Source organism: Bos indicus x Bos taurus, chromosome 13 (assembly GCF_003369695.1).
Source record: "Bos indicus x Bos taurus breed Angus x Brahman F1 hybrid chromosome 13, Bos_hybrid_MaternalHap_v2.0, whole genome shotgun sequence".
Lineage (NCBI taxonomy): Eukaryota > Metazoa > Chordata > Mammalia > Artiodactyla > Bovidae > Bos > Bos indicus x Bos taurus.
Window position 1 is genome coordinate 22,756,716 of NC_040088.1, and position 14,103 is coordinate 22,770,818.

General features: G+C 51.1%; 1 protein-coding gene across 3 annotated transcripts; it reads left to right on the plus strand.

Moving 5' to 3' along the window:
* Positions 1-2,441: 2,441 nt before the first annotated feature.
* On the plus strand, positions 2,442-8,883 carry NRSN2 (neurensin 2). Of its 3 annotated transcripts, none has more exons than XM_027558907.1 (3): positions 2,442-2,546; positions 5,131-5,325; positions 6,985-8,883. In XM_027558907.1, the coding sequence occupies exons 2-3, from the start codon at positions 5,140-5,142 to the stop codon at positions 7,408-7,410; spliced, it is 612 nt and encodes a 203-aa protein (XP_027414708.1). In that variant the 5' UTR covers positions 2,442-2,546; positions 5,131-5,139; the 3' UTR covers positions 7,411-8,883. The 3 variants fall into 3 exon arrangements, with proteins under 3 accessions (XP_027414708.1, XP_027414709.1, XP_027414707.1); XM_027558908.1 differs by lacking the exon at positions 2,442-2,546 and adding an exon at positions 2,743-3,381 and having other exon boundaries at positions 6,985-7,803; XM_027558906.1 differs by lacking the exon at positions 2,442-2,546 and adding an exon at positions 4,005-4,718 and having other exon boundaries at positions 6,985-7,803.
* The last annotated feature ends 5,220 nt before the right edge of the window (positions 8,884-14,103 follow it).

Below are 14,103 nucleotides of genomic sequence, written 5' to 3' on the forward strand. Positions count from 1 at the left end.
CAGATGACACCACCCTTATGGCAGAAAGTGAAGAGGAACTAAAAAGCCTCTTGATGAAAGTGAAAGAGGAGAGTGAAAAAGTTGACTTAAAGCTCAACATTCAGAAAACGAAGATCATGGCCTCCGGTCCCATCACTTCATGGGAAATAGATGGGGAAACAGTGGAAACAGTGTCAGACTATTTTTGTGGGCTCCAAAATCACTGCAGATGGTAACTGCAGCCATGAAATTAAAAGACGCTTACTGCTTGGAAGGATATGACCAGCCTAGATAGCATATTAAAAAGCAGAGACATGACTTTGCCAACTAAGGTCCATCTAGTCAAGGCTATGGTTTTTCCAGTGGTCATGCATGGATGTGAGAGTTGGACTGTGAAGAAAGCTGAGCGCCAAAGAATTGATGCTTTTGAACTGTGGTGTTGGAGAAGACTCCTGAGAGTCCCTTGGACTGCAAGGTGATCCAACCAGTCCATTCTAAAGGAGACCAGTCCTGGGTGTTCATTGGAAGGACTGATGCTGAGGCTGAAACTCCAATACTTTGGCCACCTTATGCAAAGAGTTGACTCATTGGAAAAGACCCTGATGCTGGGAGGGATTGGGGGCAGGAGGAGAAGGGGACGACAGAGGATGAGATGGCTGGATGGCATCACCGACTCGATGCACATGAGTTTGGGTGAACTTCTGGGGTTGGTGATGGACAGGGAGGCCTGGCGTGCTGTGATTCATGGGGTTGCAAAGAGTCGGACACGACTGAGCAACTGAACTGACTGACTGACTGACTTGTTCCCATGCTTGAGCTTTCTATCTGTTCTTCCAAGGGATCAGCAGCCAGACAGATTTTTTCAGAGTGCAGATCACAGCACATCCCTCCCCTCTACAACCTTTCCGTGGCTCCCTACTACTCTTGGGTTGAAGGCCAAATTCCTTACCTTGGCTTGTGAGGCCTTGAAGGATCTCAGGTCTGCCTTCCTCTCCAGCTTCATCTCCTGTCACAGGGGAGGCCTTCAGTCTTGACTTCCAGGAATTCCTCTTCCTCTCTCTCTCTCACACACACACACATGTAATTAAAAGTGTGTAAGTAGTGCACACAAAGCACTTAGAGAAGCCCTTTGCACACCCGGAGCATCATATATTTGCTACTATTAGTCTGTGTTCAGTATGTGTTTACTGAGCTCCCAGTTCAATGCCAAGTGCCATGTGAGGCTCGGGGATACAATAATGAGTGAAGAGGAAGTGTCTTCACTTTGCAGAGTTCATGCATCCCTGTGTCCCCCACTTCCAACCCAAGGAAAGACAGACTGGACACTCAGGGCATAAAAGCACATGTGTGCATTGGTGCCTGAAGAAGCTTGGAGAGGCGTGGTGACTTTGCCAAGACCATACAGTAAATGTGGGACAAAGCCAAAGCTGTGGGTGGACACATGACAAGGAATGAGGCTGCCTGGCAAGGGCTGGCTCTCTAGGGAGATGGGCTGGAAGACACACACTGCCCAGGACAGAGCTAGGGGTATGCTGGGAGAGAGAGCAAGGGAAGATCCTTCCAGAAGAGAAAGGACTTGTCTCCCCCAACACCTCCTCTCCCACACCAGCTCCCTTCTCAAGATAAGTGGCGTCCATCCTCAGCAAGGGGTAGGGACTCACAGAGGGAGAGAATGGACAGAAGATGGGGGACTCAGTGAGAGGGTGAGGACTTTAGTCAGACAAGGGGCTTCTGATGCAAGCAGGAGGGGACTTCTTAGTAAGAACCCAGGGGGAGAGAGGTGGGGCTCAACCATGGGTGGGGGCTGGGAGAGAGAGCAGGGAGCCTGTGAAGAGGATGGGGCTGTGGCCAGGAGATGAGCGAGTGAGGGGTCCCTGAGGGAGATGGAGGCCCAGCGGGAACTGAGGATGGAGTGAAGAAATGTTGGTGTTCAGTTGCTCAGTGGTGTCTGACTCTTTGCGACCCATGGACTGCAGCATGCCAGGTTTCCCTGTTCTTCACTATCTCCAGGAGTTTGCTCAAACTCATGTCCTCGAGCTGGTGATGCCATCCAAACACCTCATCCTCTCTTGTCCCCTTCTCCTCCTGCCTTCAATCTTTCCAGCATCAGGTTCTTTTCTAGAGTCAGCTTTTCACATCAGGTGGCCAAAGTATTGGAACTCCAGCTTCAGCATTAGTCCTTCCAATGAACATTCAGGGTTGATTTCCTTTTCTCCAAGTGAGGAAATGAAGGTTCAGCAGAGTCAAGGGTCTTCAGTCAGAGGGCTGAGAGATTGATGGAGCAGTCAGGGGAGGAGTTTGAGGGGCCGCATGAGGGAGTCGGGTCCAGGGAGGTGTTGGGGTCCACGCGAGGGGTCTGGGGTCTCTGAGAGAGAAGAGACTTCTTGGAAGGGGAGAGGGGCTCACAGTCCTGCAGGGGTCCGAAATCTGCAGAGCCAGCTCTCGGGGCGGGCTGGCGCCCCCGCCACCCCCGTGTCACCCCCGCCCCCTGACTGCGGCGCAGGCGCCAACACAACCCGCTTCTGCTCTGCTTGTGCTCGCGCTCGGCAGAGACCACGGACCAAGAGGTGAGCTCAGCCCCGCTCCACGCGCGGCCCGACCCCCGCCCCGCCTCCTCCCAAGACCCGGAGAGCCCCCCATCCCTGCCGCACCCCCAGTTTGGCCGTGTCCCTCCTCGGGCAGAACAGCGGTGCCCCAGCCCTGGTGTGCCTCGGGCTTTGGGAGGTGGGGTCCCAGGGAAGGAGCAGGGGTCAGAGGTCTCATCAGCCACCCCGCACCAGCCCCCACGCTCCGAGACCCTTCAGGGTCGATAGGCTGGGCGGAGGCCTCCAGGACAAGACCCCACCCACCTCTCTGCGGAAAACTCATCCCCACCTCTCTCTGCCTCAGTTTCCCTCTAGGGAGAAGGATGCGCTTAATCTTGACCAGGGAACCTGTGGTCTGGTGTGAAACAGTGTGCGCTAGGGGGCGGGGGGAGTTGGCCTGCTTTCCTGGGCCTCGGACCACCCTTTCCCCGGCACCTTCTGGCCAGAGAGAAATTGGATGCTGGAGTGAGAGGGTCTGGGGGTCTGGGAAGGAGAACTGAGACCCCATTATAAGCGAGAGACTCCATCCATCTTCTGGTCCTTGAGCCTGTCATCGCTCACCTCTTGGCCGCAGTCTCCATCCCCCGAACCCAGGAGCCCCCTCCTCTTCCCGGAGCTCCTCCCGCTTCCTGCCTAAGGACAGCTCCCCGGCGGTTCCTATGGCAACCTAGGTCCGGAGTCCTCAGCACCATCTCCCTCCCTTCCCCAGACCGCCTGTCCGCCTCCCGGCAACCCTAAAAGGAGAGGGAGGGGCCAGGTCGACGAGCGCGGGGACAGCGTCAAGGTCACCTTCCTGCTCCTACGCCACTGGGATCAGGTGATCGTGTGTGTTTGGAGAAAAGGGACAGTGAGATGCAAGGGAGGAGCTAACCCAGGCGTATGAACCCCGCGCCCCTCCCTGCCCCCACCCCCCAGGACCATCCACAGTGGTTGCTGTCTTCTCACCCACCCCGGCCTCCTCCCCGGGGCGGGCCCCGCTCTGGCCAACCCCTTTGTAGAGTCCCGCCTCTGCCCGCCCCCTTCGCCCCTCCGGGGGCGCCGGCTCTCCCCACCGACTTCAGTCGGTCTTCCTTCTCCGTCTTTCGTTTTTGGTCTTGCGCTTTTCTCATTGTCTGTCAATTGCGGGAGAGAGGGCGGGGCGATGTCTTTTACGCTTTTTCCGTTCCCCGCGTGCGTTTTGGGTGAGAGTTGTGGAGACCTGCGATTTATGGACGAGTGTTAAAGCCGCACCTCTGTGCCATTGTGGATCCATAGGATTACCTCCAATACGCGCTGTGTGTGTGTGTGTCTGTGTCTGTGTGTATGGGTTTGTGTGGTGTGCCTCTTTGTGCTGTGTGTCTCTATATGATCTACGTGTGGCTGTCTGTACGTCTCTGTGGTGTTTGTGTGTTTGTGTTGGGGTGTGTGTGTGTGTGTGTGCATCTATCTGTGTATGTCTCTCGTGTGTGTGTGTGTGTGTGTGTGTATGTGTATGTGTGTTTCTGTGGTATCTGTTTGTGTGCTGGTGAGTCTCTCTACACAGGATTTGAAGACCACAGTCTAGAAACGAGAGGGGGCTAGAAATTTGTCTTATCCTTCAGTGTAACCACATTACTTCATTTTGTTTGAAGCTGTTCAGAGGGCCTTCGAGCCATCATGGGGTGGAGGGGAGCCCAGTCCCTCCCAGCATCTCCCAACCCCTTTGCTTTTAGTCCTAAAGATGTGTGGATACACAGTACCCTCCATTTCCTAGGCCTCTGTGTCTCCACTTGTGAGAAGCAAGATCCTTAGGAAGGTGTCTATAGAAATCCGATCTTGAACCTCAGCCCTGTAGCCTGAGGGCCTCTGATTGTCACCTTCTATGGAGTCAAGATGTCTTGGGACTTAGAGATTTTTGCCTTCTGAAAGGGCAGCCCTGGGGAGGGATTTTTGAGGACCTTGCAGTTTGGGGAGCTCCACCTTGTGGGACAAGTGACAGCCATGACAGTTAGCCCCCAGAGTACCTTGAAAGGCGGGGAAATTAAGGGGAAGACATTTGGAGAGGAAATGGAGATGAGGAGCTCTCACTCTAGACATGGGACTTGAGAGATTCAGGATAAAACAACGAAGACATCACGGTGATAATCACAGAAGCTATCATTTCTTGGCACTGGACACAATAACTGTATGAAGCAGGTATATGATCAGCTCTGTTTTACAGATGAGGAAACTGAGACTCAGAGAGGTGAAAACACTTGCTGAACGTCACACAGCCAGGACGTGGTGGATCCTGGATTCCAAACCAGCCAGTCAGGCTCCAGAACCCACAGTCCCAGCCTGGGCTACCTCCAGAGTTAACACGCCCATTTATTGCCACCAACAAATTGCCAGGCTATGGGCTAAACACGCAAGGCCTTGGCTCATTCTCACTATACTCAGGGAAAGACAGGCCAGAATTCCAGAAGGGCAGGCTCTGCTAAGAGTGTGAGTTGCTTAAAATGTGTGGAGAGGTAAAAGGAGCATGAAAATTCAGGGGTCCTTGGAGAGTCTCCATGGGCAGCCCTCGCTGACCCCTCCCTCTGTCCATTGCACCTGGCCCACCCCACAGGGACCCAGGATGCCGAGCTGTGACCGTCCCTGTGGCTGCAGCCGAGGCCCGAACGTGGAAGACGGCAAATGGTATGGGGTCCGCTCCTATCTGCACCTCTTCTACGAGGACTGTGCAGGTACCACCCTCAGCGATGACCCTGAGGGGCCTCCCGTACTGTGCCCTCACCAGTCTTGGCCCACACTGTGCTGGAAGGTAAGGAGGGCAGAGGAGCACTCGTCATATCCTGTGGTTTCAGGGAGGAGGGGGACCAGTGGATGGAAAGGACAGGGACTGTGTAGCAAGTCAGAGTCTTGCATGTTCAGGCAACAGGAAAGCCAACTCAAATGAGTTTCAAGAATAAAGGGGAAATATTACTCATTTTATAGTAGAGACCAGGGGTTGGGTGTCTTCAGGCAAAGTTCGATCCGGCAGTTCAAACCATCACACTGGAGACTCAAGGTTTCCTTCAGCCTCCCCGTAATACCCTTGCAGCCCCTTAGCATCAGGCGGCCCCCACGTGTTCTCCAAATGGCTGCTTCCGTGATAACCCTCAGTCTCTTATTCCACACCATCTGAAGGAAATTAGAATTTCCTCCTGTATTTCCTTCAGAAAAGAAACAATGCTTTTCACAAAACAAAAAAGTACTGGCAAGTTTTGCATCAGCTCTGACTGGGTCTGCTTGGCAAGTTGCCAAGCCCTGAGCCAATGACTACGGCCAGAGCGATGGTATGTGCTGACTGGTAGGAAGAAGGATTCACCTCCTTCAGATCTTCCTGTGGCTTCCCAGTGAAATGTTGAGGGACTGTTGCCAGGGGAGTGGAAGACATGGGAGAAACAAACAGTCGATGTTCTTAGCAGTCACGGAGAGGGGTCAGTTAGGGAGCACCGTGTGGGTAAAGGTATGGAGGTGGCCGGGAACCGAGTATTTACAATGCTCTTTGATAAATACTGTAGTAAGTTTGAGACAGAGGGTCCCTCCTCTCTGCTTTCAAAAGGCTTCACTCTAGTGGGAAGGCGAGGTGCCAGCCTGCACAGTGAATGCACAACCTCAGCCCCAGTGTACATAGGATGCCAGGACAGAAAATGCCCTCAGTGCCTGGGGTGATCAGGGAAGACTTCCAGGAGAAAGGATATATTTTAAGTTTTTGAGCACCTCCTTATTGCCAAGCAGTGTGCTAGGTTTTGGGGGACACAGAATTTAAGACGATGTGGCCCCTGTCTTTGAGGAACTTTTAGTTATGGTTCATTTAGTCATTCTGCAAACACTCCCTCAGCTACTGCTCTGTACGAGCACCGTGTTAGGCACAGAAGCCCCCTCGGGAGCCCAGATAGACTGTCTCTGATGTTGTGGCTTTCTCCAGTCTCAGTCTGGTATAGTGGGCAGACACCATATACATAATAACCAAAGTACATGTCCAAGTGTGCACCAAGGTGAGTGCATTGAAGAACAAATGGGCACAGAGTTTGCATGAGTACAGAGCAGGGCGCTTGACCCTGTCCAAGGGTGTACTAGGAGAGGTGAGGTCTGAGATGCCTGTGATCTGAGGGATGTGTAGAAGTTAACCCAACAGAGGGATAGAGGTAGAGGGTAGATGGGACAAAGGGATAAGATGGGACCCAAAGGATGATGGAGGAGGAATCAAGGCTGGCAGAAGAAATCCACTGCTGGGTGGGGGCTTCAAGGGAAGTTAGTCCAGAGTCCTTAAGGTTCCAAACAGAACATGACAGTTTGTGCCTCTTGTCGGATCCTGGTAGGTGTGTCTGTGACCCGATCTCTTAAAGGGTTACCTTAAAGTCCAGTTGGGATCCAAGGTGATCCCTTGGCCTGGGGCCCCAGCTGACTCTGACTACCTCTGTCTGCCTCCCTCCAGATCAGCTTATCCTCTGGTGCCCTGCTTCTGCTGCTGGGTATGGCGGCCCTGATCACTGGCTACGCAGTGCCCCCAAAGTTGGAGGGCATCGGAGAAGGCGAGTTCCTGGTGTTGGATCAGCAGGCGGCCGACTACAACCAGGCCCTGGTCACCTGCCGCCTGGCAGGCACAGTGCTCTGCGGGGCAGCTGGGACCCTGCTGGCCATCTGCCTGATCTGGGCCATGACTGGTTGGCTGGGCCAGGACACCAAGGCGGAACCCTTGGACACTGAAGCCGACGGCCACGTGGAGGTCTTCGGGGATGAGCTGGAGCAGCAGCTGTCCCCCATCTTCCGTGATGCCAGTGGCCAGTCTTGGTTCCCGCCACCCACCAGCCACTTTGGGCAATCCTCTGTGCAGACCATCCAGCCCAAGCGGGACTTTTGAGTTGCCCATGCAGCCAGAGGAGGAGCCAGACCTGGGGTCTAGAGGCTTCCTCCTCTCCACCACAGCCCACCTTCCCACCATATCCCTAACTTATCCCTTTCAGTGGGGTTCCTTCCATGGAAGCCCCTAGAAGGCCCAACCCCAAGTCAGAAAGTCTGGACCTCACATCTCTGTGTCCCCTCCCAGGGGTGGGGCCCTAACTCATCCAAGATGCCAGCCTTCCCTGAGTCCCCACAAAACTGCCCACCCATCCCTCCTCTACAAGGCCATTCAGAAACAGAAAACATCTCCCTCACCCTATCCACACTCTTTCCTCTATATGACCTTGGGCAAGTCCCTCACGCGTTCAGACCATCGGTTCCTGCCTCTATACTATGAACGATGTGGACCAGATTCTAGAGTTCCATGACTTTCTTTTTCTCCCCAGGATATAAGTATTACCTGCCATAGGCAAAGATGGGGGAGGGGTATTAGGGTCCTTCTTACCCACTGACCCCTCCCTCTGTCAGCTGCACCAGGATGCCTTGGGATGAGTCAAAGATTCTCACTAGGACCAGGATGGTGTGAAAGTATTGACCCCCTACAGTATGCTTTCTATGCATTTTGCTGTCAGAGCCCCTGAGTCCACCCCATCCTGAGCTAGTCCCAGTTTACAGATAAGGTGGTTGAGAGAGGCTGGCAGTCTGCCTGCCTGTGTTTGCAGGAACTTGGACCCATGTCTCTAGACTCTAGATTTTGTTGTACGGCTGGAGCAGAATGCCACACCTTCCTGGCCTTCAGGGGACCCTGCAGGGATGGCACAGGTTTGGCCCAGAGAGACTTGCTGTTGTTGTTGTTCAGTCATTCAGTCATGTCCAATTCTGCAACTCCAGGGACTGCAGCACGCCAGGCTTCCCTATCCTTCATCATCTCCCAGAGCTGGCTCAGACTTGTGTCCATTGAGTCAGTGATGCCATCCAACCATCTCATCCTCTGTCATCCCCTTCTCCTCCTGCCTTCAGTCTTTCCCAACATCAGACTCTAGTCTCCCAGAGAGACTGGCTGATGCCTAATGGTCCCAGGTGGCTCAGAAGATACTTTGGACATGCATTTAAATGGTCTCTAAGAGCTAGAAGACAGGAGAACTGGAATGTCTTTGCCCCTCAGAGCCCACCCACCTAGAAACACTGCAACAAATGTGCCTTCTGAAGGCACTGGTCCATCTCCCCAGCCAGATGCAGCATCTCTGTTCCCAACCACTAGGTGGAGCTCCAGGACAGCTGGAGAAAGAGGCCCAAGGATCATGCCTCTACCATCTCCCCTCAGTCTCACCGAGTGGGGGTATGGGAGGGTAGGGGGATTTGGGGCAGGCCATCCTGAGAGGGTCCGCAGTCCTCCTCCAGCAGGCAGGCTCTACTGCTTCCCCCCATCTTTCACCCTCCCGGCTCCACCCCCCACCCCCCGCCCCTCCTTTCAATAAACAGTTGACACGGATACTGACTTTGCTTCTCTTCTCCCTGACCACCAGGGGCCGGAAAGGGAGGAAGGAGACTTTTATGACACCTACTGTGTGCTGGGCAATTAGGTCCATTATTTCTCATTCGCTCCTCACAATAATCTTTAGAGAAAGTGGATGATTATCATCATTTTACAGGTGAGATGGGAAATTTCTCAGCCAACTTGACAAATTTCTGTCCTCATCTCTGAGAAGGATGGGAGGAGGGGGTTCTGAGAGCCAGAGCTGGAGCTAAAAGTGGGATCTTGTCCAGGAAAATAAATACAGTTAGCCTCCTCTGGCACACCCTGTTCTCAGGGCCTTACAGACAGGAGCTCATTGAACCTTCACGACAACCTATGAGGTGCGTCCTAAGTCGCTGCAGTCATGTCCAACTCTTTGTGACCCGATGGGCTGTAGGTCATGGGAGGGTGTGAACTGGTGCAGCCTACAAGACAGGCAGCTTAGCAACATCCAAATAGAAAGTATATTGACCCCTACCTCTTGAGCAGGTAAATCTGAAGGTTCAATTCTACATGTTGGAACTGCAACATTGTAACAGAGAACATTTGGAAATAACCCACCCGTGTTTATTGACAAGGACTAGTTCATAAACCATGGTAGCCTTACATACTGCGACTCTACATAAAAGAATGAGAAAGCACTTCATGGACTGATCTGAACTGATTTCCAGGTTAAATTGTTAAGTGAAAAGGCGCCAGGTGCAGCACTGTGACCACCTCTAAGCCACTTGCATAAAAAGAAGAATAGGTATGGACATTGCTGGCATATGCGTAAAATCTCTCCTGACTTTGGTTGCCTTTGGGGAGGGCACTGGGGGCTGGGTGGCTGGGTGGCTGGGTCGGGGTGGGAGGGACCCTGGTATCACATGCTCTTTCATCCATTTTGAATTTTGAACGGTGTGACTATTAATGTTTTTAAAATAATTAACCTTAACATTTTAAAAATAATAAAACTGAATACACTTAATAAGGGAGAAGGTACAGATCTTTCTCGCAGAAGAATTTTTAATTAATAACTGCAGAAGGATTGAGAGAAATAGGGAAATCGCCCTGAGCACACTGCAGGAATCATTGCTGCAGGTGAAACCCACCTATGAATGCTAAAATGAGCCAGTGAAACTTGAAAGCTAAATAGTAGATCTGCATAGTCTCAAAGTATCTCCCCTCCAAATATTTATTAACTTCCGTAGGTGGGGTGGTAGTAGTAGTTAACATGTGTCCACACCCCCGACCGCCACCCCCCCACCCCTCCCCCACCCCTGGGCAGTGAAGCTTAGTTCCCCTCCCCCTAGAGTGTGAGCCAGACTTGGCAACTTGTTTTCTGAATGTGGAAAGAGAAAAATGGTGACCTCACAGTGGAGACATCTGCCAGGCACTACCTTAAGCAAATGATCAACATTCGTGTCTCCAATAACAAGTTTAGTTGGTTTTATATGTTACCAAGTCCAACCTTGATCTGCTTGCTGCACGGCAGATCAGTAAGTCAAGGGACGGTGTTGAGGTAGGGAATAAAGACTTTACAAGGAAAGCCAACAAATGGAGAAGATGGCAGACTAATATCTCAAAATAACGCTCTTATCAGAGTCTGGATGCCAATTTCTTTTATAGGGCAGAGAGGGGTGTTGTAGCCACACGTTCCGGGAAACAAACTCACTCAGAAGGACAATGCAGATAGTGGAGTGCAGTTTATTACACCCGCGGGCCCAAGGCAGAGTCTCCTCTTAGCCAAGGACCCCGACCAGCATTTGTGAAAATCTTTTACACCCCATGTGTACGTGTCTGAACCCACCACTCCAAATTCCTTGAGACTTACATAAACCAAGGAAAATACAATCCCAATAACCCCATCATTCACGTGCTATGTGCTCATGTGCTCAAACAGTCAAAGAATTAGCCAACAATCAAACCCGAGGTCACACTCCAATAGATACAGGAAAATTTATGGCCTGTCCGGAGGAAGGGGTAATTAGTGTATGTTTTCTCTTAGGCGATGAGTAACCTAGATAGAGCTTCAAGGTTCCCCTGTCTGGAGGGGGTCTTATCCTTCTGTTGTTGTTTTCATAGGCACTAAACACAGAGTTCAGAGTCCATTGGAAAGGTGGCCGAGCATGATCAGCATGAACAGGCCTAAGATGGAGTCCTGATGCTGCTGCTAAGTCGCTTCAGTCGTGTCCGACTCTGTGCGACCCCATAGACGGCAGCCCACCAGGCTCTACCGCCCCTGGGATTCTCCAGGCAAGAACACTGGAGTGGGTTGCCATTTCCTTCTCCAAAGATGGAGTCCAGGCCCTATGAATTCCTTCTTCAGGGGGAGGAGGTGAGGAAGTCCATAAGTCTTGCAAGTATCTCCTGGAATGGCCAGTCCTGGGAGGGGATGTGTTAATTTCTTCTCTCTGGTAGCCATTCACAAGTGGACAGGGTCAGAATGTTTTCCTGAACAAAGACACTTTGGCTTAACCTTTAGGCAGAGGGTTAGGGTTCCCCGAAGCAGGCCATTGTATATATACAGTATACTTTTAGTGAACAAAAGCAACACAGGTTAAACAAAGTAAAAGAAACAGATCCAACATATAGTTCGATTTTTGTTCTTCCCTGTAACATACGGACCCCTGAAATGATGCAATGAGAAGCATACTTCACCTGTGTTGGGTTCTTCTCCAAATCCAGAACTTCAGCCTAATTATGGGAAAACCCCAATTGAAGGACATTCTACAAAACATGTGACAAGCACTCCTCAAAACTGTCAAGGTCACAAAAACAAGGAAAGGCCAAGAAACTGTGAATGATTGCAGGAGAGCAAGGAGACATGGCTGCAGGGTATGTAGAAACTCCCCCTACTGTGTTTGCAAGTCTTCTGTAAATCTAAAATTATTTCCAAAAAAAAAACCTTTAAAAAATAATATAATTGTTCTGGTTAAGATGGAGTAACAGGAATCAGGTTCACCCTTCCCACTGGAAGAACCAAGGAATCCGCCAGGAAACCAGTGCATGCCAGGAGACCTAGAGTCACCCCAACTGACCTCCCTGAGAGAGTTTCAAAGCCATGGCATAGATTTCTACTCTCTGTCTCAATAAATGAACAAGTAGACAATCAGTAAGGATATGGAAGACTTGAACACTATCAGCCACCTTGGCCTGATTGACATTTGTAGGGTGTGCCACCCAACACTGGAATACTCAAGGCTTTGGGCCTCAGTGGCTCCTGGAAACCCAAGGGGCCGTGGGGGCACTAAATAGACTTACAGCTTATAGCTGCCTCAAGGGTGCCCTCTAGTGTTCCTGAAAGGTGACGGCGACTCAGCAGTTTGACAGCTTCCTTGCACCTGAGGGAAGCTGTTTCCACCAGCCTCAGTTCAGTTCAGTAGCTCAGTCGTTGTCCGACTCTTTGCGACCCCATGGACTACAGCACGTCAAGCCTCCCTGTCCATCATCAACTCCCAGAGTTTACTCAAACTCAGGTCCATTGAGTCAGTGATGCCAACCAACCATCTCATCCTCTGTCGCGTCCCCTTTTCCTCCCGCCTTCAATCTTTCCCAGCGTCAGTGTCATTTCCAATGACTCAGTTCTTCACATCAGGTGGCCAAAGTATTGGAGTTTCAGCTTCAACATCAGTCCTTCCAATGAATATTCAGGTCTGATTTCCTTTAGGATGGACTGGTTGGATCTCCTTGCAGTCCAAGGGACTCTCAAGAGTCTTCTCCAACACCACAATTCAAAAGCATCAATTCTTCGGCACTCAGCTTTCTTTATAGTCCAACTCTCGCATCCATACATGTCCACTGGAAAAACCATAGCCTTGACTAGACGGACCTTTGTTGGTAAAGTAATGTCTCTGCCTTTTAATATGCTGTCTAGGTTGGTCATAACTTTTCTTCCAAGGAATAAGTGTTTTTTAATTTCATGGCTTCAGTCATCATCTACAGTGATTTTGGAGCCCCCCCAAATAAAATCTGTCACTGTTTCCACTGTTTCCCCATCTATTTGCCATGAAGTGATGGGACCAGATGGCATGATCTTAGTTTTCTGAATGTTGAGCTTTAAGCCAACTTTTTCACTCTCCTCTTTCACTTTCATCAAGAGGCTCTTTAGCTCTTCTTCACTTTCTACCATCAGGGTGCTGTCATATGCATATCTGAGGTTATTGATATTTCTCCTGGCAATCTTGATTCCAGCTTGTGCGTCATCCAGCCATATGCATATCTGAGGTTATTGATATTTCTCCTGGCAATCTTGATTCCAGCTTGTGCGTCATCCAGCCCAGCGTTTCTTATGATGTACTCTGTATCTAAGTTAAATAAGCAGGGTGACAATATACAGCCTTGACGTGCTCCTTTCCTGATTTGGAACCAGTCTGTTGTTCCATGTCCAGTTCTAACTGTTACTTCTTGACCTGCATACAGATTTCTCAAGAGGCAGGTCAGGTGGTCTGGTATTCCCATCTCTTCCCACCTACATGCCCTCTTATCTCTGAAGTGGGAAGACCTGGGAGAGAAAGGGAGGCTGATGGGCAGGGTCCAAAGCCTGAGCACCAAAGCCTGAACACCAAACCCATCGCCACCCAGAGGCTATTCCTCCCTCCTGCGGGCTTGCATCTCCTCCCTTATTCCTGCTGGGGTTGTGGGGGGTATGTGTGTGTTTATTTCTCAAGTCCAGATTCAAGGGAGCTCCTCCACCTCACCCCTTACTGGATCAAAGAAGGGGTGACCTGGAGATACCATCTGCCTCTAGGGGCGCTGTGCCAGGGCAGGGAGCTGAGATGCCCTAGGGTGTGAGAGAGAAACAAAGGATATTCACATGGGTGGGGAGGTATTCACAAAGGTGGGGTGAGAGCCTACTGGGGAGTCCAGGAGCCAGGAATTCAGCAACATTCATGCCCCAAACTCTTCATCCCAAATGAGAGCGGGCTGAGAGTGAGGCAGTCTACTGGGGTTCAAGTCTCTGTGTGAGCCTGAGTGTTTCTTAACCTCTCAGTTTCTTTGTCTCTGAAATAGGGACAACAAGGATACCAATCCCTTGAGATTGTTTGAAGACTTAAGGAGTTTTCAGCCATGCCTGACACCCAGAAATGCCTAATGTTAAATAAATGCCAGTTATTGTCGAGGAAGAACAGAACTCTGTGGTTCAGAATTAGCAGGCAATGCACAGGTTCTAATTGGAGATAACTCAGACAAGGTCCTGCCCTCCAGGGCCTCACA

What these genes read in the sequence shown, in the direction of transcription:
- NRSN2 (XM_027558906.1), top strand. An exon ending in GGCCCACACTGTGCTGGAAG is followed by an intron (nt 5,326 to 6,984) that starts GTAAGGAGGGCA and finishes GCCTCCCTCCAG; the next exon opens with ATCAGCTTATCCTCTGGTGC.